At 36.6% G+C, this 22487-nt stretch overlaps 2 protein-coding genes across 3 annotated transcripts in view; one reads left to right on the forward strand and one right to left on the reverse strand.

Moving 5' to 3' along the window:
- Nucleotides 1–22274, forward strand: part of MTREX (Mtr4 exosome RNA helicase) — a 44225-nt gene extending 21951 nt beyond the window's left edge. The window contains exons 16-27 of one of the 2 annotated variants that reach the window (XM_066181154.1): nt 4199–4349; nt 6114–6286; nt 6572–6640; nt 10793–10921; nt 11930–12040; nt 12351–12539; nt 13533–13696; nt 15038–15143; nt 16382–16438; nt 16848–17010; nt 20236–20340; nt 20655–22274. In XM_066181154.1, coding sequence (XP_066037251.1) covers nt 4199–4349; nt 6114–6286; nt 6572–6640; nt 10793–10921; nt 11930–12040; nt 12351–12539; nt 13533–13696; nt 15038–15143; nt 16382–16438; nt 16848–17010; nt 20236–20340; nt 20655–20707 — 1470 coding nt within the window. In that variant the 3' untranslated portion in view covers nt 20708–22274. Of the gene's footprint in view, nt 1–4198; nt 4350–6113; nt 6287–6571; nt 6641–10792; nt 10922–11929; nt 12041–12350; nt 12540–13532; nt 13697–15037; nt 15144–16381; nt 16439–16847; nt 17011–19176; nt 19317–20235; nt 20341–20654 lie in introns of those variants that run through there. The other variant, XM_066181155.1, reaches the window with a different exon arrangement.
- The window catches only part of PLPP1 (phospholipid phosphatase 1), a 62565-nt gene continuing 60848 nt past the window's right edge, over nt 20771–22487 (reverse strand). Inside the window, exon 6 of the mRNA XM_066181156.1 lies at nt 20771–21219. Coding sequence (XP_066037253.1) covers nt 21094–21219 — 126 coding nt within the window. The 3' untranslated portion in view covers nt 20771–21093. The remainder of the gene's footprint in view (nt 21220–22487) is intronic.

Genomic DNA, 22487 nt, shown 5'->3' on the forward strand with positions numbered 1-22487 from the left:
TGTCAGTAATATATCCTATTTTCCCTCCCCTTGTGTTACTTGCTTCTCTCCACCATATGTATCTGACAGGTGACTTTAGGTGAGCGCTAATTGTCTCTTCAGTAAAAATGGCCATCTTTGGTATTTGCCATAAAAGGCTGATTGGCCACTCATGCCTTGAGTGTACTTAGTATAAAAGAACAATTGTATTTTGGAATAAGGTTTTCTAATGCAGCTGCAAAATTTGGATGTTGCTGCTGCTGCTAAGTAAATGAAGCAAGGGCATACAGGTGATTTCACTCCACTAGTTGTGAGTCTACTGATAGCCTGGGGTGGTAGGTAAAGGCTAATGCATGCTGCAGAACTTGCTTGCTGTGCTGAACTTGCTTGCTGTGCTGAAGGCTGTGCTATAATACAGTAAAGCTAGTGTGGTCATATTTAATTTGAAGAAGTACCAGTTTCAGTTTTCAGACAAAATAAGCTTCTCAAAACTCTTGATTTCAAATATATTGCTTAGAGAACACTGAGAAGACAGGTGTTTCTGCAGCTTGCAGAAAAATGTGTTTATAAGATGAAATAGGAAAAATTCACCATTTTTGCCAAAAACAGGATTTGTATTTTAACTGCTGTCTTAATAGAACAATCATATTTTCAAATTGTAAAATGCTGATCATGCATTTAAAATAAAAATTGCCATGTCAGCAACTGCCTCAAGCATTGCCTTTCAAGTAAGTCTGCTTATATAATCTCTCTAATAGCTGGGGGTTTTTTTTGTTTTTAAATGACTCTTTCATAGTTGAACTCTGCTGATTTTAGGAAAAGGTCTTTAAAGTGAATCTGCAGGAATTGTTTGGTCTGTCTTGGCATGTTCTGTGTATATATTACTAATGTATGAAGTTCCTTGTTTTCTCACTTAATGATCACGTTTAAGTGGAAGTGTGACACAATTCTATTCTTTGAAATAGTTCATAATCTTGCAAGCACACAATGAGGGTTTTCCCTCCAAGATGTCAGGAATGGAAAGAGGATTTGTTATATATTGTGATCAGAGCAGTCAAGCAGCAGCTTTTTGCCAGATCTCTGTACCCAGCTGCTGAGTGTATTCCAGCTTTTTTTGCTGGTGCATGGCTAGAGCAGTGGACGTTGCAGTAGGAAAGAATCTGACCACTGTTAGCTGACACTGGCCTAATTGCTGTGCCATTCTTTAGTAAATTCGATTCTTTAAATTGCATTTTTTGCTATAGAGAGGCAAGCTTTTTAGGGAGTGGTAATTTCTCTTTCCTAGAATAAATAATATATTTAGAAGAATGGACAGGAGGTTCGTACATACATAATCCTTCTATCAGATCTAAAAAAAAAAGCTATGCTACGTGTTGTTTAGCATCAGCAACAGAAGTTCTATCATTTTTATTTCATGTGTAAAATTGGAGGCATCTGTAGAAACTTGAGCACCACAGCTTAACTGTTGATGTAATTAGTGATACATTTCTGTTAGTAGAAACCCATCTGTGGTGATTTCAGAACTGACAATGCTATTTTAAATACGCATTTCATGGGTCTAATTTACAGGTATTACTGCTCTGAGATTCATCACTTGAGGTGAAAACCTAGATGGGTATTTATGATCCACTCAGAGATGTAATCTAGAATGACTGCATGAGTAGCCATGGGAAGCAAAACATTAGAACATGATTTATTCAAAACTTGTTTGGCATGTATTCATGCTGGTACTTTCGTAGTATAAACATGTACTAAAGGCTTTTCTGTAACAGCTGTGTTCTTTTCTGAGACAAAATAATCAGACAGTGAATAGGATTCTAGCATTTGTAAGGTAATCTCATAAAGCTCTGCCTCACTTAAAGCAAATGGGGTTACAGTATTCTTAAATCTTGCACTTGTGAAGGAGTTTTAGATTCAAACTGCCTCTTACTAAGTCTAATGTCAGTGCATCAATGGATGTGGGATCTGGATTCCTAACAGTGCCTTTAAAATTTTAAAAAAAATGTATTGTAATATTGTCATTTAAAGTCTAGTACACTTAGCTTGATCTGGAAAACCACTGCATTTGAATTTCAGCATTTGCATATATAAACAAATAATCAGGTAATTTTTAAAATAGCCAGTGATTTTTTAAATTAGGTATGACAAGGAAATATGCCTGCTAATAGAGAAAAGCAAACAAATTAGTTGCAAGAAGATATAATTAGGTTTAGGCAAAGGAATTTTTGAGCTTAAAAAAGGTGAAGCATTGCATGTTTTCTAGTGTCAGCATTTCTGAACTTCTGAAATATCTGATAGAATATGTGAAACTTCAACTATCATATTGTTGTATGAAAAACATATCTTGGAACTTCCTAATTTTTTGGTTACATTTTAGTTACTTAAAATGTTTAATCATGACTAGATTTACTCATAGGCCTTGTTGAAATGACAATTCTTGTTTAGTAAATATCTTACATTTCATATATGCATTATTTTAAAAGAATGAGAAGTACAAGACTATTGCAAACTTTTGCCCATTGTCTTTTATTATACTTTCAGATTAGATTTCACTTACCATTTTATTCCTTGTCATGTGTTGTTTGACTTCAGACATCCGGTACAATTTTTAGTAAACCTTGCTATTTTTATATCTTTACCTTTTTTAATGTTTCTGGTAAGTCCAGCCCTCTTTGAGTCTCTGGGAAATTTTGTTTTGCAAAACACCAAATTTGCAATTGTTTTCAGTTTAGTAATTCACAAGAGTTTCATTTTTAAAAATCTCTTAAGCATTTAAATAAGTTACATTGTTGGAGGGAAGTATGTTATCATAAGTATTTCAGGAATCAAGGAGGTATGATAACCCATGTATTTGTCAGCACCTTCAAAGAGCTCTGAAATATTTGTGAGGTCTATCTTGGTTTTATAATGGGCTTTTTGTTGCTGTTCTGCTGTATTCTGTCCAGCTGTCTGTTGCTTCTGTTTTCCACTCCTTTAGTGGCACACAAATTGTAATTTTCTACTTCATAACTCCTGAATTTCCCCTGTATCCTTTCTGAAGGACAGTTAAATAGCTGTTCTTTTGATACTAGTGCTGCTTGGATGAAGGGTTATGCACTGCAGTTGGGCATTCAGCAGTGTTGGGTCTCTCTCATCTGGTTTCAGTGATTTGGTGTATCAGGTTGGCCTTCTGTGCTGACATTTAAATGAGAGACAGTTTCTCAGGCTTGCCCTTGCTTGGAGAGTTTGTGTGTTGAGCTCTTCTAGATCTCCTTTGGACACTGTTTAAGTGTTTCATTTGTTCTTTGAATAACTGGTTATTTTAGTCTATATTAATTGTTTATTTATGATAACAAGGTTGTCCATGTGGGTAGAAGAACATAGTAACAGCCAATGATGAATCGCACCAGATCCATTTACTTAGTGCAATAACCCTTTTCGACAGAAGACAGTAGTAGACATTCTTAAAAAATAGGTATGGGTAAAGAAGGTAATGGTTCCCTGCATTGCTTTCTCAGTGTCTTTTTTTCTTAGGTTAGTCAAATTTTTAAGGTAGTCAAATTTAGTCAAAATAGCTGTACATTCTACATTGTAAAAACAAAAAAAAATTAACTTCCCAGAATGGTGGGGGTTGTAAGGGATCTGTGGAGATCATGTTTTCCAAAACCATGGCTCTATCAGGGTAGTCTAGAGCAGGGTGCCCGGGACCACATCCAGAGGAGAGTTCACAATGTCTCTCAAGCTACCTGCAAATTACGTTAATTTTATGACGAGACATAATTCAAGTTAAAGGTTTTGCAGATTGCTTGTTTTTGAACAAAATTCCCTAGATACCAATGTAATCAGTATGTCTTAAGACTTGCAAATAAGTTTTCTTTTCAGTGTTTAAAAAATGGGTTACTTTAAATAGTTAAATAACTATTACTTTAAGGTTAAAATAATGGAATCCAAAGTGTAAACTACTGGAAACATCTAAATTTTTTACCTGGACTTTTCATTCAAATATCATATTCAATATCGTAGCTGTGATAGGTATCTATACAATACAAATACTTCTACATGTTCAGCATAATAAAATTGTTTAGGATTTTATGTAATATGTAATTAAATTCAAGACAAGTTGTGCAATTCATCAAAGCAGCTCCTCATACGAAATACTGCATCTTGATTTATCCAATGTGTTATAAATGCTGCAATTAATATTTTTTTAAAATGGCAAATGTTCTTCTATTTTTTTTAGGGTTCAGCTGATCCCTTAAACAGTGCGTTCCACCTGACATACAACATGGTACTGAACTTACTTCGAGTAGAGGAAATTAACCCTGAATACATGTTAGAAAAATCATTTTATCAGTTCCAACATTACAGAACTATTCCAGAAATAGTGGAAAGTAAGTATTGCTGCATGTTCTCAAGTGAGTAGGTATAATATATAGTGAGATTCAGTAGTTAGACTTTATTATGCTCATAGGAGTTTTTACCTGTGCAGTTTTTGTCTTCCCTGCCCACAATTGCCATGCACCATGTGTTGCTGTGTTACAGTTTCAGTAATTTCCTCTTGTTCTTAGGACCTATACTGATACGTGCTGTCAATTTATGAAGAGAGCTTTTCTCTGTGATTCAGACAAGAAAGGTTGTCACATTGCTGAACTGTAGAGTGGGAAGAAGGAAAAACAGGTTAAAAATTCCCGTGCCTCATTTGAGATGCAGGGAAGAAAAATCTTAGGGAAGAGAAGTATTCCACCTTTTAATATCTCAGTACAAGCTGTAAAAAGAACTTAAGTGCACTGCATTCAGTGGTATAGGTACGTGTAGCCCACAGGTACGAAATATTTAGTTATAACACAAAGGAAAATTCAGAGAAGATCTGGAACATTACTTGCACTCCACCAAGTAACTGCATTTTGAGCCATCATCGTTGAATAGTGAGTTTTCCTGAGCCAAAGTCAGTGTCTGGAGATTTCAGCCAGTGTTTGTGAATGAGGCGTCTTTCAAAACTTAATCCAGGAGAAGCATAAGAACATGAGTTATTGAGCAGTTCATCTGTTTGTTTGTTAATTGAATGTTAAGAGAGAAAGTGTGTATGTGCATGTAGCTTTGGTAGTCATGCAGAGGGAGAGTTTCAATTACCTTTCTGTAAATTTGCAGGTGTAGTAGTAGTTAAGTATAGTCTTTATTTCCCTGTTCCAGTTGGCATGCCTAGATCTTTACTCTGATGCCAGCATTGTTGTTTAATAGAAAAATGGAGCTGAAGAACATTTTTCATAGTTCTTGGACAGTTTCAGTTTAGGCACCATACTGGGCATTAGAATTTTGTAATCACTTCAGCTGCAATTAAAAACACAAAGGAGAGAATTGGTTACTTAGACTAAAGACGAAAGTATGCCGTGAGTATGAATAGATGGCTTATTTCTTTTAAAAACTGGCAGGTAAAAATATGGAGCACTTTCCTGAGTTGTTTCTCAGATCCCAATGAAGTGGGATTTCCAGGTCACTTAAAACCGGTCAAAAACAGCATGCAAGAGGATGAGTTTGTAGAGAGGAAAAAGAGGTTTTTTTATAATCTGTTCTTTGTTTTTGTTTGCTGGTGATAATACCAGAATGAGAGAATTAATCATACTGTTTAGAATAAAAACTGATTTGCTTAAATAAGATATAAAAAATATTGGAGGAAGAAAGTACTGATTTTTAACTGCTCACTCAGAGTCTAAAACAAGTTAGGAAGAACATATTCTAACAGCTCCCCTCTTGTTAAAACTTATCTTTCTAGAAGATGTCTTTGAGCACTCTTATTTTTGTAGGAGGAGATGATAAAAAGCGGTGGTAGGCATTGAGTAACTTTCTACAGAATCATTGCAAATTTTAATGTGACTTCTGTGCAAACCTAAATCAGTTATTCCTGGATAGTTGGGTGTTGAACCTTTTCCAGTTTCTTAAGCTTGTTTATTTTAAGAAAATAATACTGCTGTGTAATTCTCTATAAATATAATTCAATGGACAAACTTACAGATTTTTAGCTTTCCAGAGAATGGGCTATTGTAAGTAAAAAATCAGTACTAAAAGTGGTCACAGAGTATTAGTCATGGAGATCTGAAAATGAAACACTGATTCCTCAATCTGTGTGAATTTCCATGAGATTTTACTTTTCATTATAGGAGTCAATAATTTGGAAGCACAGTACAACAAAATTGTAATTCCCAATGAAGAAAATGTGGTGATATACTACAGAATCCGCCAGCAACTTGCAAAACTGGCTAAAGATATTGAAGAGTATATTCACAAACCAAAGTACTGCTTGCCCTTTCTACAGCCAGGAAGACTGGTAAAGGTAGTTCAGTTTTTCTTTTGTTTAGTTTTTCATTTCTACCTGTTTGTGAAATTTGCAAGGGTCATTCATGTTTGCCACTTTACCATCTTGAAAAATTACATGTGTCACATTAAGCAGCAGTTTTGACTTGTGTTTCTCTGCTAAGCATTCAATAATGCGTTAAAGAAATACTATTTTTCACGATGAATAGTAGTCCGTGACTGCTGTTGTAAATATGAAAAACACAAAAAGTTGTGTTTGCTAGGATGTTATTATATATGTTATAATATCCTGTAATATTTCCAGGTGAAGAATGAAGGCGATGACTATGGATGGGGTGTGGTTGTTAATTTCTCTAAGAAATCAAATGTTAAGGTAAAATACACATTTTCTACATTACCAAAATATATACCTGACTTTTTTCTGAAAATAAGACAAAACTCCTATTCTTTTGTAGTTCTAAAAGGCAAAAAAAAAAAAATTCCTTTTACGCGAAATTTACAAAAAACTCTGAACTTCCTGAAGTGAAGGTATAACGAAATAAAACTATAGAAGATGGAGAAAACTCAAAGTCTTGTGTTCCATTTTTAACTTTTAACATATTTGTGGAGGAAATGCTTGCTTTTACATAGCACTGAAAATGTTTCAAACTAAATTGTTTCTGAGACATTGCCATTGCTAGTTTAAGCTGTTCATGAGAAGGATACTGTGTTGTTTGATATTGTGTTGTCAGAAAATCAATAGAAGCCCTAAGTGAAGGCTGAGAACAGTGGGAGACTGATGTTTAACTCTGTGAAGAAGGTTATCTTTAACTGGCAAATTGTGCCTTGAGTTCTGAATTAGCCTGTGAGACATGGAATTGCTTGTCCTCTGAGACGTTGCCATAACGTTGGAAAATTCAAACACAAAGAGAGCAAAACAATAGAAATGGATCTGAGAACATTTAGAAGAAAAGACAAAGGGCAGTGATGCAATAGAAGCCAGACTTTCAGAAATGCATTTTCATAGTTGGTCTCTGCATAACCCTGAGACGATGTGTTTGCCTCCCTTTTAGAAATGTTTTGACCAGCTACTTAGCTCTGTAAATGAAAACCTAAGTTAAAACCGTATTTTTCTGTGATAGCATTTTACTATAATTTTATCAGGAGAGCATTGGCTTTATTTGCTAGGTCTAAATGCAAAGTTGTCTTTTTTAAGTTCTGGTGGTGCCTGTTCATTGTGGCACCTTTTGGTGCTTTTCTAATATATATCCATTAAAGAGGAAAGGAGCAAAATGTGTTCATACAAAACTTACTAGAAGAGATTTTGTTTTCCATCTTCCTTTTGAGAGTCATACTTCTTTCTTTTGAAAGACAGATTTGGGCCATTACTGCTGTTGCTTAAATCTTTGCTTGTAGATTGCTTTTCTCATAGAGACACACAAGTAATAAACCAGATTGCCCCCTAGCCCCAGCTTTCTCTGTAAAATTGTCAACTTCTGTGTCATTTGGAGGCAGTTCTTCTATTTGTGTCATATTTTACTCACATATATATTTGCCTTCCCTATCTGGCCTACCTCACTGTTGTATAAACCTTTGGGTTCGAATATTAGCTTTGAAATTATGGTCTGTTTCGCAAGAGAAGGATGTGGCTCCAGCAGCACTTTTTTCATTAGGTCATTCTAGCAGCTGGGTTGAATTTTTCCTTCTGGGTGTGTGGAAAGAATGGCAATAGGTGCTGGAACTTCAGGAACAAACTTAAAGAAATGCAACTCTTAAAGTCAGTACAAAAAGACTAGTTTCTGTGAGCAGAGGCAAAACAGATTACTTGAAGAAGTTGTTTACCCATATTAGTGTCTATTCAATGCATTTTTGTCCTCAGACACAGATGTCATTCCCGATTACTATTTAAAATATTCAAGTATACTTACTTAGTACTGGAAAAATATTACTTATGCTGTACCTTTAAACCTTCATCCACTTCTAAGCTGAACAGTTCTTTGCATTTGCTTTTAGAAATTATGTTGAATTCAGTCTATATTACTAGTTTAGTTGCAAACTTTTCTTTGCTGTATCATAGTTTCTAATTAAATGGTTTCTAATGAGAAATCTAATTAATAATAAATAATTTAGGGTTATAGTGTATCTGTATTCCACATGCTGTTCCTTACTCCTTGCACTGTGAAAGCAAATGCATAAGTCATGTCAGGTATGTTTGTTATTAATTATGTGTAAATGCTTTTCCATCATAATTTCACAAATCAGTGTTCATGAAATTGTCAATGCAAACAGCACTTTCCTGTGTACTGTTGTTCAGAATAGAATTTATTTCAAGGCAGGGGTGCTTGCTATACATTCTACATTAGAGTAGGCAACAAGATAACTGTGTCCTTTGGAATTCATAAAAAGCCCAAATATTTTTGAGTGAGAAATTTTATTTCCACTGGATTGTGCCAGCAGTCAGCTAGTGATACTGTTGTGCTGTTGATAGTCAGTATTATCTGATCCCTGATTCTAGACATGAAATTTTTGTCTCTTAGAAATTACTGATATTGAAATTTGAGATGCTGCAGTTCCATCTTCCATGTTTAGATTATTATAATCCTTGTGTATTTATAATGTTTACTACATAAACATCTCCTTTAGTGCTGTGTCATGGTCATTGAATTTTCAGTAAGTTTGATGTTACTAATCTGGGACCCTGCATTTGTTACTTGTGCTGTCCTTCTTGGTTCCTGGGCATGATCATCTTTCTTATTTTATTTTGTTTCCAGGCACTTGAAGTAAGAGATGCTTCAGGGCAAACCTAAAATCCTAATTCAACTAATCCTGCAGTGCTCTGCCAAAGAGGGCTTAATTTTGTCCTTGAAACATGTGAATTGATGCAGCATGAACTAAAGAATTATTTGAACTTGATATGACAGAGAAGTCTGTGGCTATCAAGTGTTTTAAGGGTTCTAGTCTCGTTTTATTCTTGCATATAGAAACATCTCTTTTGCTCTTAAAAGTTTTAGTACCTATACTGTTGTAGGAAAAGTACACATTCAAAAAGCAGTTGTAGATTGAGTCACGTCTAGTCAGCATTGTTTAAAAGCTGTTGGAGTATGTAAACTTCAAGAGAGTAATATTAGCACCAGATGTTAATGATTTTTCTACTCCTGCTTTATTAATAAGTTTACAATACAATCACAAGTAGAAATATTTTTCCTCTCATCATTTTCTAGACATTTTCACTTGTGCATCTAAGAGTTTAGTCTCTATTTCATTCAAGTCAGCATTATGGCTTCCCTGGCTTTGGCTGGATACTGATCTGGTACATGTGGGTATTTTAAAATTCTCTGGATACTGATCTGGTACATGTGGGTATTTTAAAATTCTAATTCAGAGAGTGGCTGTGGTTTGGATCTCCTACATTGCTGTGAGTGCTTTCTGCAAGTGTAGGATACAATTCAGAGGAACAGTTTCTTCCTCAGTAATTGGCATTTCTTTAAGCAATAATTTAGCTTGTACAACAGGTTCACCCTGTTTTTCGTTTATGAAGGCAGTTTCTCATAGCATTTCTGAGAATCTTAAAAATGCTAGTTGGCATGCAGGGAAATAAAATAGCATATTGTAGATTTGCAATGAAAAATTTTGCCCAGTAAAAATGAACTGAATTAAGATGAGATTTTGAAAAGAATGTTTTCTTTTTCTCTTGTACTTGGAAGCAGAAAGCTTACACATGGTATTTTAAAAGATGATGTCTGCCTTTTATGTTAGGCCTATAACTTAGTTCTGTTCAAAATTCTAAAAATACTAGTTTGTAGTAGGAGTGTATTTCAGCAACCATAGTGCGTATTGATCCAGTCAAAAAACTATTGCCAGCCTTATTTAAAGCAGTATGTAAAGAAGGTTATGACCTTGTGAACAGTAGTCTTTAATCACCACATCTACATGTTTTTGTTCTTTAAATCAATGTCAGCTGTTATAGGTGCAGTGTAGGATGTGTAAAGATGCAGCCTGCAAGACTTCAGCTGCAGCTTTCCACTTGCCACAGATACAGGCCGTTATGCATAAAAGATTTTTCTGTGGTCTTTGTTGTGTGTGAAAACTTGAACCTGCAAACCTGCAAATGAAAGAGATCCCCTAAATTTTGGTGGTTTTTGGTTTTGTTTTTTTTTTTTTTTTTTTTTTAATGCAAAGTTCAGTACTGCTATCATGATGCAAATATGCATTACAGTTTAAAAACATATTGGCTTACTTTGAATGAGCTACATATAGAAGAAATGTAGTTGCACCTAAAGCTTCAAGCAGATTTCAGGCTATTCTGGCAGGGGAGGATAGGGAGGGTAATTTTTTCAACTGTTTTTTTTTGTGGGAGGAATCTTCCAATCAGTTCACCAGAGTGTGAGTTTTCAGAATGTACTGCAACATTGAGCTGATACTCTGCAAGAGACATAGCTAGTTTCATACCTTTATAATACTGGATAAATCATGCATTTTTCATTAATTCCTGCTTGTATTTTAAAATAACTGCTACAGCCCTGCTCTTTTTCTGTACCCTCAACAGCCAAATTCCGGTGAATTGGACCCACTGTACGTAGTTGAAGTGCTCCTGCACTGCAGCAAAGACAGTTTGAAAAATTCTGCTACTGAGTCTGCAAAGCCAGCCAGACCTGATGAGAGAGGAGAGATGCAGGTTTGTTATACGTGTTTATTCTCAGTAGTTCCTTATAAACTTTCCCAAATCTTAACTTCCAAGCCATTTGCAAACTATGATAAAAGAGGGACTGATGCATTTAAGAAAGAGAAAGAATCTGTACACCTAACTCTGCCTTCTTAATAAAGTAATACGTTTTTAGTAGCACTTTTTGACAAATGGTTTTTTTTAGCATTTTGAAAATGGTTTTTTTTTTTTTAGTCTCTGGGAACAGAATTCCTTTTTTATTTCTTAAAATTATTAAGGCTGGAGAAGATTTTCCAGATCATTGAGTCCAGCCCTTGAACACCAGCGTGTCACCTAAATCATACCCAAAGTACCAAATCCACTTGTTTCTGGAACACTTCCGGGGATGGTGACTGCACCACCTCTGGATGGCTTTGCAAAACTCTTTTATTCTAAAATTAAATTGAAATTTTTTTAGTGAAAATATTTGCATTGTTTAAATTTTTGATTTTGAAACCCTATATCAAGACAAACAGTTTTGATTTTCAGATCAGAGGAAGTTTAATTTGTCTGCAGGTTTTTTCTCAGAAACTTCATTTAAACCTTAGAGTTTAATACAGTATTGATTCTTCACGGTGTCATGATGGTTTTCATACTTAGGAAGATGTATTTTTCTGGCTTGATGTTCTCTGCTAGTAGCATTCTTAGTTAAGTATATGACAATACTTTGTCTGGTTTGGATCAGAAGAGGTATTCCAGCAGGTGAGACACAAGGTATTAGAAAAGCTGTTGTTTTGTTTTCAGTTGTAGTCCTCCAGATGTAACTGCATTCAGATTTTTCCCATTTGGACAATCACTTTTCTTCTTTATGAATACTTCAGGCCATTAGCTGCATTTTCCTGCTTTCTGATACTGCTTCACCCACCATTGTGTCCTTGAGCACTGTTTTCCTTTTCCCTTGAAAACGTTTTTTTCTATGGACCAGTAACAGGAGGTATGTTTTTTTACTGATTTACAAAGTTACTGCACTCTCTTTGATAGGTTGTTCCTGTTCTGGTGCACCTGGTCTCAGCTATCAGCAGTGTCCGACTCTACATACCAAAAGACCTGAGGCCTGTTGATAACAGGCAGAGTGTGTTAAAGTCTGTACAGGTAAGTTCCACTAGGCTGTGTAAGCACTCTGCTCTGATGAGTGAGGTACTCTTGAAGCCAAAGCAACTTGTTCTGAAGAACGTTGTCTCTCACATCTTCAGCCTTATTCTTCAAAGGGGTTGGAAGCCACAATGTGTGTGAATTCTTTCTCCTTATCAAGTCGTTTTAAACTGATTTTGAAAACTGCTGAAACATCACATAACTTACATTACAGCCTCCTGTGTCTCTGTAGTTATGACAGCTCATTTGTAAAATGTAGTTTATTTTACTGTTACTAATCTTTAAAAAAAATCTTTTTTCATCATTTTAGGAAGTACAGAAACGGTTTCCTGATGGAGTGCCCTTGCTAGACCCTATTGATGACATGGGCATCAAAGACCAAGGGTTGAAAAAAGTAATCCAAAAAATAGAGGCATTTGAGCATAGGATGTATTCACATCCTCTTCACAATGATCCAAACTTGGAAACCATATACAAACTTTGTGAAAAAAAAGCACAGGTAAAGATACAAACCAAATTACTTCATGTTTAGCTGCAGAGAGGGGAGGGAGTTTGTCTTCTTACTTGTTTTTCTTTTTATTTGCAAAGCCCAAATCAACCTTTTTAAAATTATTGAATCTCACTGACAAAATGGCTGAGTTGGTGGTATGCCCCTCATTGGTACAGACACAAAGTATATCTGCAAAGAAAACTTCAGAGGAAGTTTTCAGGAATTAGAAAGTTATGGGGGTCTTTTTCACTGAATAGACATAGCACTATGCAGTGTAGGAAGTTTTCATAGGTAATTTTAATTGATAATTTTTAATATACTTGTGCAAACCTGAGTTGAATTCATGGGGCTTACTAGCTTGAGGAGTGTACCAGAGAAATCATTGTGCTGCTGCTTTCTAAGCAGACTCTCAGCCTGGGAGCAATGCACTTACTTATTTTGTATGGAGTTGTACCCTCTTAGACTGAAATCACTTGTGTGTGAAACCAGCTCTCATGTTCCTCTGCTGCTTGAGAAAACAGGTTCTCCAGGAGCCACTTCAGAAGTGAGGTAATTCTGGTATCAGCAGACTCTGATGAGCTGCAAGCCACTGGAGAAGTTCTGATAGCAGAAAATAATGCCTTTGGCTTTCATTTCATTGAATAATTGGTCAGCTGAGACTTAGTATAGGTCTCAGAAGATGAGCGCTCATTTCTCAACAGAGGATCACTTCTTTGTCTTTTTAGTGTGGGTTCGTTTGGTTTGTTTCCCACTGTGGGTAAATAGCTTAACTTCCCAAGCTTCCCAGAGGTTTCAGTGGGTAAATGGAGCTGATTTTTTTACTACTATTATTATTAAATTTGTTTTAAACCTTCCTCTTAGAAGACATAGGCAAGGCAACTAGTCAAGTAGTATGTTCATATACCATTGTTCTGAGGCCTTCATGTAAATTAAACAAGGTGTTCAAAACAGTTAGCGTCTATTAAACCAGTAAGGTGTAATTCCTCTCCTTCTGGCCCCCAGATTGCTATGGATATTAAAGTAGCAAAGAGAGAATTGAAGAAAGCCAGAACTGTCCTGCAAATGGACGAGCTCAAATGTCGCAAGCGTGTTCTGAGAAGACTGGGGTTTGCCACGTCTTCAGATGTGATTGAGATGAAAGGACGGGTTGCTTGTGAAATCAGCAGGTAATTGGCTTCTGTGCAAACTGCTCATGGTCGTGAATACACACTTTATTGTCCTTGCTAAAATTAATACTTTATATTTTAAACTTTTGAGACCATTAGAAAAAGGGTTCTTCAGAGACTCTCTGTTCTGTGTAATAAAGGTAATATACTGATTGAAGCAGGATAAGTAAAGGTAGCAATTTAAGGACAAAATCCAATAGATTTTAGAATTAAAATGTAGACATGAAAATGCCAAAACAATGGCTATTTTTGTGCCTGACTTAGGTAATAGTATTGCTTTTCATTTAATCTTGTACTCTGCATGAAGGTCTTGATTCCATGGTTGATGTTGAACCAGGACTGTTGGTATAGTCACTCACAAATGAGTGCAGCAATGATTGTCAACAGTTACCAATTCACTGACAGGTTTGGAATAGAGAAAAATTGAAGATGCCTATACATTTTACTGTAATACATTTATCAGGTACCTATATATTGAAAAAGGTGAAAAAATCATGAATCAGACTTCAGTATCTTACAGTGTAACTCAGATTTTGATAGGATTTTGTATTTTTAAAAGTCACAGTTGCTGCTGTAATCCTTGTCTTACAGGTAAAGTTTGAAAGCTGCTAGTGATATTTGTTTGATAGGTAATTGCCCTGCAAAATGAATCAGAATTTTATCTAGTTCCTGTCTGGAACTGTTTGAGTTATGCTTTTTAAAAAAAAAAAAAAAAAAAAATCATGCTTTGTTTTTTTCCCCATCCTGTGCGTTTTTTGATAACCTCTAAAAATAGATGTTTGGCCTTACCAAAAATTTGGTGTTTTATTCAAGTAAATATGTTTGGATTTTGTATCTGCATCATGCACTTAACTTTTATAATTCATTATTAAGTCTTTATTCTTCAAGTAAATTGAAGGAAGTTTGTTCCTTTCTTCAGTATTTTGGAAATACCCAGTTGAGTCTTTTCAAAGCAGCAGCAGTACTAGTTTTAGTCCTTTTTTAAGTTGCCTAACTTCCTGGTTCTTTCTGATCCCTTGATATTCTGTCTGATAGAAACTGACTAAATCAACTGTTAATACTAACTCATATGGTCTTGTCAGGAGACTTTTGTTGTAATCCAGTAAGGGCTTTTCGTTTCTTTAAAATACTGTTGCATTCTCTTATTTATTTGTATCCGCCTTAAAAAGCAAATATATATAATTTTGTATGTGTGTGTGTATTTGGTGTCCCTGACAGTAAAATTAGGATGCTGGTGTTTTTATCCACATCCAGTTGCCTCACAAAACAGATAAACAGTTCTTAATTTAAAAATTACATATCAGTAAGTCTTTCCCCTAAGCTTCCTTCTCTTTATTTTAGTGCTGATGAGCTACTCCTGACAGAAATGATGTTCAATGGTCTCTTCAATGACTTGACTGCAGAACAGGCAACTGCACTTCTCAGCTGTTTCGTGTTTCAAGAGAATGTGAGTTACTTCTTCAGTTGAAGAATTCAATTGAATTCCTGTCTTCATTCATTCCTGTCTTCATTCATTCCTGTCTTCTAACAATACTGTTTTTAATTCACTTGTAGAAATTTGCTATAACACTATGAGCCATTTCACATTTTTATTGCTTCCTAAGGTGTTTGACCTTGAACTTATGTGAAATGTGAAAACATTTCAGCTTCAACGCTAAAGTCTCTTTCCCCACGAGTGACATGCCAAAGGCTGTGTTAAATTGCAGTCTTCCTCTTGCATTGAAGCAGTATCAATAGGGTCTCAGCATATGTGCTGCTGTTTATACACACCCACCCCTTCTTATAATTTAAAATGTAGAATGATTATCTCAAGAAGGTGCTCAACAATAACTGCACCCTACACTCTGTGGTGAGCATTTATTTAATTCTTAGACATGTCAGTGTTACATGGTCAGTACCCTTGACCATTGATTGAAATGGCAGTGCCATGTGGAATTGATACCAAAAAAGCCGTTAAAATCAGACCATACATTTTTAAAACCAAAAACATGGGCATTTAATAATAGATGTTACTGTTTTCCCACCTGCAAGCTGTACACAAGGTTAGTATCACCCCAGAAAGTTAGTAAACTTCCATATGAAATATTTTTGCAAGTAGCTACCAAGATGTATGACTCAGGTTGATTTTAAATATGGGGGAAAAAAAATAGCAGCAGATGCTAATGCATTCCATTTGTGAGTAGAACGGAAACCGAGGTAAGCCGTTGTTAATTAGAATATTGAGATTCACTCAACAATAGTACTTGAGTCTAAACAGCTAGGGCATAAAGATGTTCTGTATTTTGAGGAGCCATGCTTTCATATATTGCCACTGATGCTTAAGTTATTAAAAAAACATTTTGTATTCTTAAAGAAAAGCTTGTCACTGTCTAAGTAGTTAATGGCAGCTCATTTGTCAGTTCAAAACTGTGATAGAGCTAAATACAGGGAATTTTGGAAGTACCCAGAAAGAAGGTGCTGCTTTTCATAATGTTGGTATACTGTAGAGAAAGATTTTGTTCTCTGATTTAGTTTGACGAACAAACATTTGGGGAATTCAGTAATTTTAGTGTTTGGTAACAGATTTGAGAAGTTATTGGAATAATTTAGAGTGGCAGTATCATGCATTGAATTTGGTTTGCATTTATTCTGGTATAGAGCAAATGCAGAGAAGCACCTGAGATTGTTTAATGTCTTCTTTTTCAGTCCAGTGAAATGCCAAAATTGACTGAGCAGTTGGCAGGACCACTTCGGCAAATGCAGGTAATGAGAAATCTGTCTGAGCTCAGGGTTAACGTTAACATGAGCAAAGCTCATGTGTGATGTATAATAAGTGCACAGTAAAGACCTAATTTTGGATCATCAGTGAATTCGGCTGGCACTGCATGTGATTTTGCAATGTGTAATAATACGTTATATGGTTTGCAAGAAATCTTTATGCTAATTTAGGACATGCCTCTTAAAGTTTTATAAGCTTGCTTGCTACACTGTAGATGGTTCGTGCAGGCAGACTTCATGTAAACAGTGGTTTCCTTTCTGGTTCTGAGTAATTTCACACTAAAAAGGAAACCTAATCCTGTAATGCAGTACCTAATAATGTGCATGTCTTTTTATCAGTTAAATACTTACTCTAGTTAAGATTTATATATTATAAATATATTTTATTTTAAAGGAGTGTGCAAAAAGAATCGCCAAGGTGTCAGCAGAAGCAAAACTGGAAACTGATGAAGAAAATTACTTGAATTCATTCAGACCCAACCTAATGGATGTTGTGTATACGTGGGCAAATGGAGCTAACTTTGCTCACATCTGCAAAATGACTGATGTGTTTGAAGGTAGGCTGATCAGTTGTTCTTTAGAAAGTATGAGCTGATAATTCTACAACAGGGAATGGTAATACTGAATAACCTTATAGTAAACTCAGATGTATTCAAGCATCTGTATGGCTAAAATCAAGTGAGGAAAAAATGTTTACTATATATATTAATTTAGATTCTAAATGAACAGTGTGTAAGTATAAGACCTTTTTAAAGGGATATCTCTGTATTCCAAAAACTTTCTATAAAACCTGGAAATTCTAAGCATTACAACGAAAGTTAATGCTTACTTTTCCTAGTCAAAGGGAAAAAAAACATGTTCCAAATGCTTGTCATCAGGAAGTACAGCTCTTGCACTTGTCCTCATTACAGTTAAGTTTTTTATTTGTTTGGTATAACCAGTTGGTATAACCAATTCCTCTTGCTGACTTAATGATGACAGACGTGAGAAGTTGTAACCAAGTTTCTCTCTTGAATATTTTTGCACAGCAGTGCAATGGAGATAATTGCAAAGCCTAGATATGTGTCAGGAGGATTAATTTGGTTCCTAAAATTGGCATACTAGAAACTGCCCCTTGAGGAAGAATACTTCATTTTCACTTTGTAAAACTATGATGATTTACAGCCCTGGTATTTTGTAAAAACAAACCATCCAAATGGTTGTCAAACAAGAATGAAAAGATCAAACCAGAATGAAAAACCAGCCTGTTGGAAGTTGTGAAGAGTAGGATGAATGCACCAGTCTCATAAGTCTTCCTTTTTTGAAGTTGTTACTGTCATTGCTACTTTTTAAATGCTATTTCTTCTTTGCGAAGGTTTGCAGATTCCCTTATAACAAGGGAATTCATGTACATAATTCATGCATGTAATCCAATGCATAGACCCATGAACTTTCTAAAGAAAGTTGCTTTTGAGTAACACAAATCCTGGCAGTCTTTGCTTCTTCAGTCAGCAGATTCCTTCTATTTCAATGAGTATCTGAGCCTTACATTTTCTATGAAAGCACCCTGAGTATGTGGAGCACTAAAGCAGCTGGCTTATGTTTACACTTGGATGTTCAGAATACACTGGGCAGTAACATATTCTGTTTACCATAATTGTACTAAGTCAGTTTTGTTCTAGTCAATAGTGCCAGCTCCCTCAAAATTAGATTTTAGTGGCCTGTTTTGAGAAGGTCAGCTCTTGTAACAGGGGTCAATGCATGATTCTTCCCTTAACTTTCAGTACGCTGGTTTTCTGTGCTTTATCCACAAGGAGGGGAAGCACTTCAAGCATCCATTGTTGGTTGTATGTGCCTTAGATGGATTGTGGTGCTCCTGAATCCCAGAGTAGTTTACCTTGGTTATCCAGGTAGTAGTGATTTCAAAGAAAATCAGAATACAAAATAAGCCTGAGTGGTCCAAGACCAAGTGTGTTTGCCAAAAAGTGGAGGAGCATTGATTTGCTAATGAAAATACCTTGTCTTTAGGCCGAAATATGTGTGTTGGGAAGAAATAAAAATAAGAGCAGCTTTTTAAAGCCATTAGGGAAGAGCTAAACTGAGTTAAGTATCCTATCTGTTAACTGCAGACCAACTCCTGCTTTATGGCAGTATAAACGATAGTAATTCATTTAAAAATTGCAGTTTTCTTTTTCTTGGACAAAAAACTATGTCTGCAACCAGCCCCTCTACGCTGCCTGTAAACAAGTACTCCCTGGAATGGCTGTCTCCTTGTAAATGGAGATGAGCAGGATCTTTGACAGCTGAGCCAGGGCCTGCCACAGCGCAGCACAGCTGTGCTTGGGGCAGCTGCTCACAGATCACTTGTGTTGGGGTGGGCTTTTCCATCTCATATCATTTCAACAGGTTTTACAGACTGCTGCTCTGACACAAACTGTTCTCACTGTAGAAACTGACATGGCCTAGTGAGGCCCTATGAATGCGTTTTAGAAGAGAAGCGTTACTTTATCATCTCTCACTTTCCCAAGAGTTTTGAACAATGTTCTTTTCATATTGATTTTTTTTTCCCCAGATATTATGCCTTAAGGGGGTAATAGAAAGGTTGTAAGGACCAAACCCCCTTCAGTGAGCAGGGACATCTTCCCCTAAATTTGGTTGCTCAGAGCCCCATCCAACCTGACCTTGAATGTTTCCATGTATTGAAAGGTCACAATAAGGTCTCCCTGGAGCCTTCTCTTCTCTAGGCTGAACAACCCCAACTCCCTCAGCCTGTCCTCAAAGGAGACCTGTTCCATCTCTGATCATCTTGGTGGCCCTCCTCTGGACTCGCTCCAACAGGTCCATGTCCTTCCTGTGCTGGGACCCCAGAGCTGGACGCAGCACTGCAGGTGGGGTCTCATGAGAGCAGAGGGGCACAATCACCTCTCTTGCCCTGCTGGCCACACTGCTCTGGATATAATTGGCTTTCTGGGCTGCAGGTGCACATTGATGGGTCATACAGGGCCTGTCATCCAGCAGCACCCCCAAGTCCCTCTCAGCAGGGCTGCTCTCAAGCCCTTCATCCCATGTTGACCCAATAATAGTTATTTTGCCTACAGTAATTTTGACTGTCGGAGATGCTGCTGGAGGAAACCACCAAACAGGATACTGTTTGCTTGTGGCCAGAAGAGCAGAAGCATTTAGGGTTATTTTGTGAAATTTGTAACAGTGAGTGGGGCCGAGCTGTGAGGAAAGTTCTAAATGCGTACTAAATCACAAGTGGGTGTTGGGTTGCCAGTGTAGGAGCTGTGTAGGAGTGGCAAGATGCTTGTGTGCAGTATTATAAATATGCAGTGGAGTGGTAGAGTGGTCCATGGACTCTTGAGTAGCACAGGCGTAGCGAGATCACTTAGTGTTCTACTGCCTTTGCCAACTAAAGAACTAAGGCTTATAAAAAACAATCCCAAAATAAACCTGTGGTAGTTCTTGAAGCAAAATTGTGAATCTCCTAATGCTCTATAGTTTTTGAGGAAGTCTTAAAAAGTACTGGAAAGGAAAAAAATCAGCTAGGAATTACTCAACAGCCCAGAAAGTACTGTGATTAGATGTTAGAGACTGTAAAGACAGTAGAAAGGACAAGCATTTGGAAACAGCTTCAAGGAAATGCCTCACTGAGGAATTTACTGTGCAAACAGAAACTAAGTTTAAGACATTTGGCTTCTAGATAAATTGAACAGGGTTGTAGAAGGAACTGTTACTTTGAATAATTCAGGACCAGTTACATGACGTGGCACAAAGTTTTCTCTTGCTTTTTCATCATACAGGTAGCATAATTCGTTGCATGAGGCGTCTAGAAGAACTGCTTCGGCAGATGTGCCAGGCTGCAAAAGCCATTGGGAACACAGAACTGGAAAATAAGTTTGCAGAGGGTATGTATTTCATTTTAACAGTAAATGTAGCAGTTTTAGAAGAAAAAGTGATGGAGGAAGGAGCTGCACAGGTAGTGAGGGCTGAAGGTGAATCGTTTTGGAATGTGAACTTCTCTTGAAGACTTCATAGTAAACAGCACCATTGCTGTTATCTTTCCAGATAACAACTTTGTTACAAAGTTTGACTTGGATGTACAATGACTTCCATTTAATACTTGTAACATGCTTATAGCTGTACTTTAAATAGTGGTTGTGTCAGTTCAGACTCTTAGATATTAATATATCTAAAAAAAATTTTTTTTTCTTCTTCATAGGGATTACAAAAATCAAGAGAGATATTGTGTTTGCTGCAAGCCTTTACCTATAACAGCAGATGTCTTCCAGAAACTATATGACATGATGGAACAAATTCATCAGTGTCACATGTGGCTTCCATATCAAGTAATTCCTTTTAATGGTGTTTACTTAAACCACAGTTGATTTGACAAGGCATGTACAAACAGCAGTATACGTAATATAACTTGTTACAGTTTTCAATAAAAATTTACAATTGTAATAGCTTTCTTTTAAGCAAGAGCTTGAACCAACTGAAATTTAAAGTTTAGATGTACAATAACTGTGGTAGATGTTACTATATACAGGTAAAGTGAGGAGCCAAGAGCAGCAGCAGTCCCTTAAAGGCAATTACTTATATTACATAGTTAGACTTGTGAAATTTTCTTTCAGAGCAGTGAAGGTGATGTGGGTCATTCTTCATGGTTGATGATTGCTGCCAAAGTGATTTCCATTTGTTGGAGTCTCATGTAGGGTTGTATGGGAATCTTCTTTTGGTTGAAATGTACATCCTCTCACTTTGAAGAAGTCTGACACATACACAACCTAAGTGAACAAATTAGTGTTAAATTAGTCCTGCACTCACAAGTTTTTGAAACAAGGGCTCTGCAGCAGGCAAATTCTATGATGAAAACTAATAAAAAGCTTAAGCAGTTTTAAACATTAGAAAATGGCAGGGAAGTCTTGTACAGAATTCAGACATGTTCTTTCAGTAGCTTTTTCACCTTGCCGTTGATGGTTTAAGCTGAATTCAAGGCTTTTGCTAACTAACTGCTGACTGCCTTTCCCGGAACTGCTTCATTACAAGCCATAGTTTGAACAGCTCTAAATGAGGGAGCAAAATTTGTGTTTTGAGGGCCCACAATGCAAGTTTAGTTTTTTTTTTTTCCTGTAATTTAGGTAGAACAGGACAGGTGGTGCTTTAGCTGGACCCAGCAGCTGTAAGGCCAGCTCTACCTATGTAGTCCTTTCCTGCAATCCTTTAAACATACTGCTTCACTGCTAGGAGACATCTCCCTCACTACAAGACAGGTGGTTGATCTAATTCTGCAGCTTGCTGTCTTCCACTGCTGATTTCACCAAGTCCCAAGCAGAGTGCTGGGCACAGTGTTGCATGGAGTGCAATAAATGAGAAGCCTCACATGATCCCCTCCCTTCCTATATTGCGTCTTCCCCTCCCACTGCAACCCTGAGAACTGCAGAACACTGTCCACGGCAGAAAAAACAATCTCCCACCACACTGGCAGCTGGCTGATGATGCAGCACACTGCTTCAGCCACAGACCAGGGGAGTTTCAGCTTCCACTTAATTCCAGATTCCATCAGTTCAGTTTTAGTCATTGATTTGCAGTTGCTGCGCCACTATGCTCTAACCTCAGCTTGCTGCTTTTGGAAACAAACTTACCAGTTCTTTCAGATAAGAGTCTGAGGGTAGTGGTTGGTGCTAGTGTATATTTTTAAAAATAATTTCCTGACCTTTCAACTTTACTTGCTGTAATGCTACTTTCTAATCTTCCTTGTATTATTACCAAGTACCTTCTGAATCATCCAACATCCTTGACTAAACTTGTTTTCCTAATAAAAGTGTCCTCACCTCTTCAATCTCTGATGTTTCTTACTCTCTGAACTCCTTTTCTTAGAAAAAGAGATTGGACAAAAACGAGGGGTAGGATTATGCTAACATGTAGCCATTTAGTAACAGCTAATGCAGCCTGTACAATTTCCCAGAGCTGCTCCAAGATCTGTTTCAATTATTGATTACAACTAGTAGACAGCTTTGTCTTGAACCATACCCTTCTGACCTGAGCAAGCTGA

The sequence above is a fragment of the Chamaea fasciata genome, unplaced genomic scaffold, assembly GCF_029207755.1.
Source record: "Chamaea fasciata isolate MVZ Bird 193981 ecotype frontalis unplaced genomic scaffold, bChaFas1.0.hap1 SCAF_4, whole genome shotgun sequence".
Taxonomy (NCBI): Eukaryota; Metazoa; Chordata; class Aves; order Passeriformes; family Sylviidae; genus Chamaea; species Chamaea fasciata.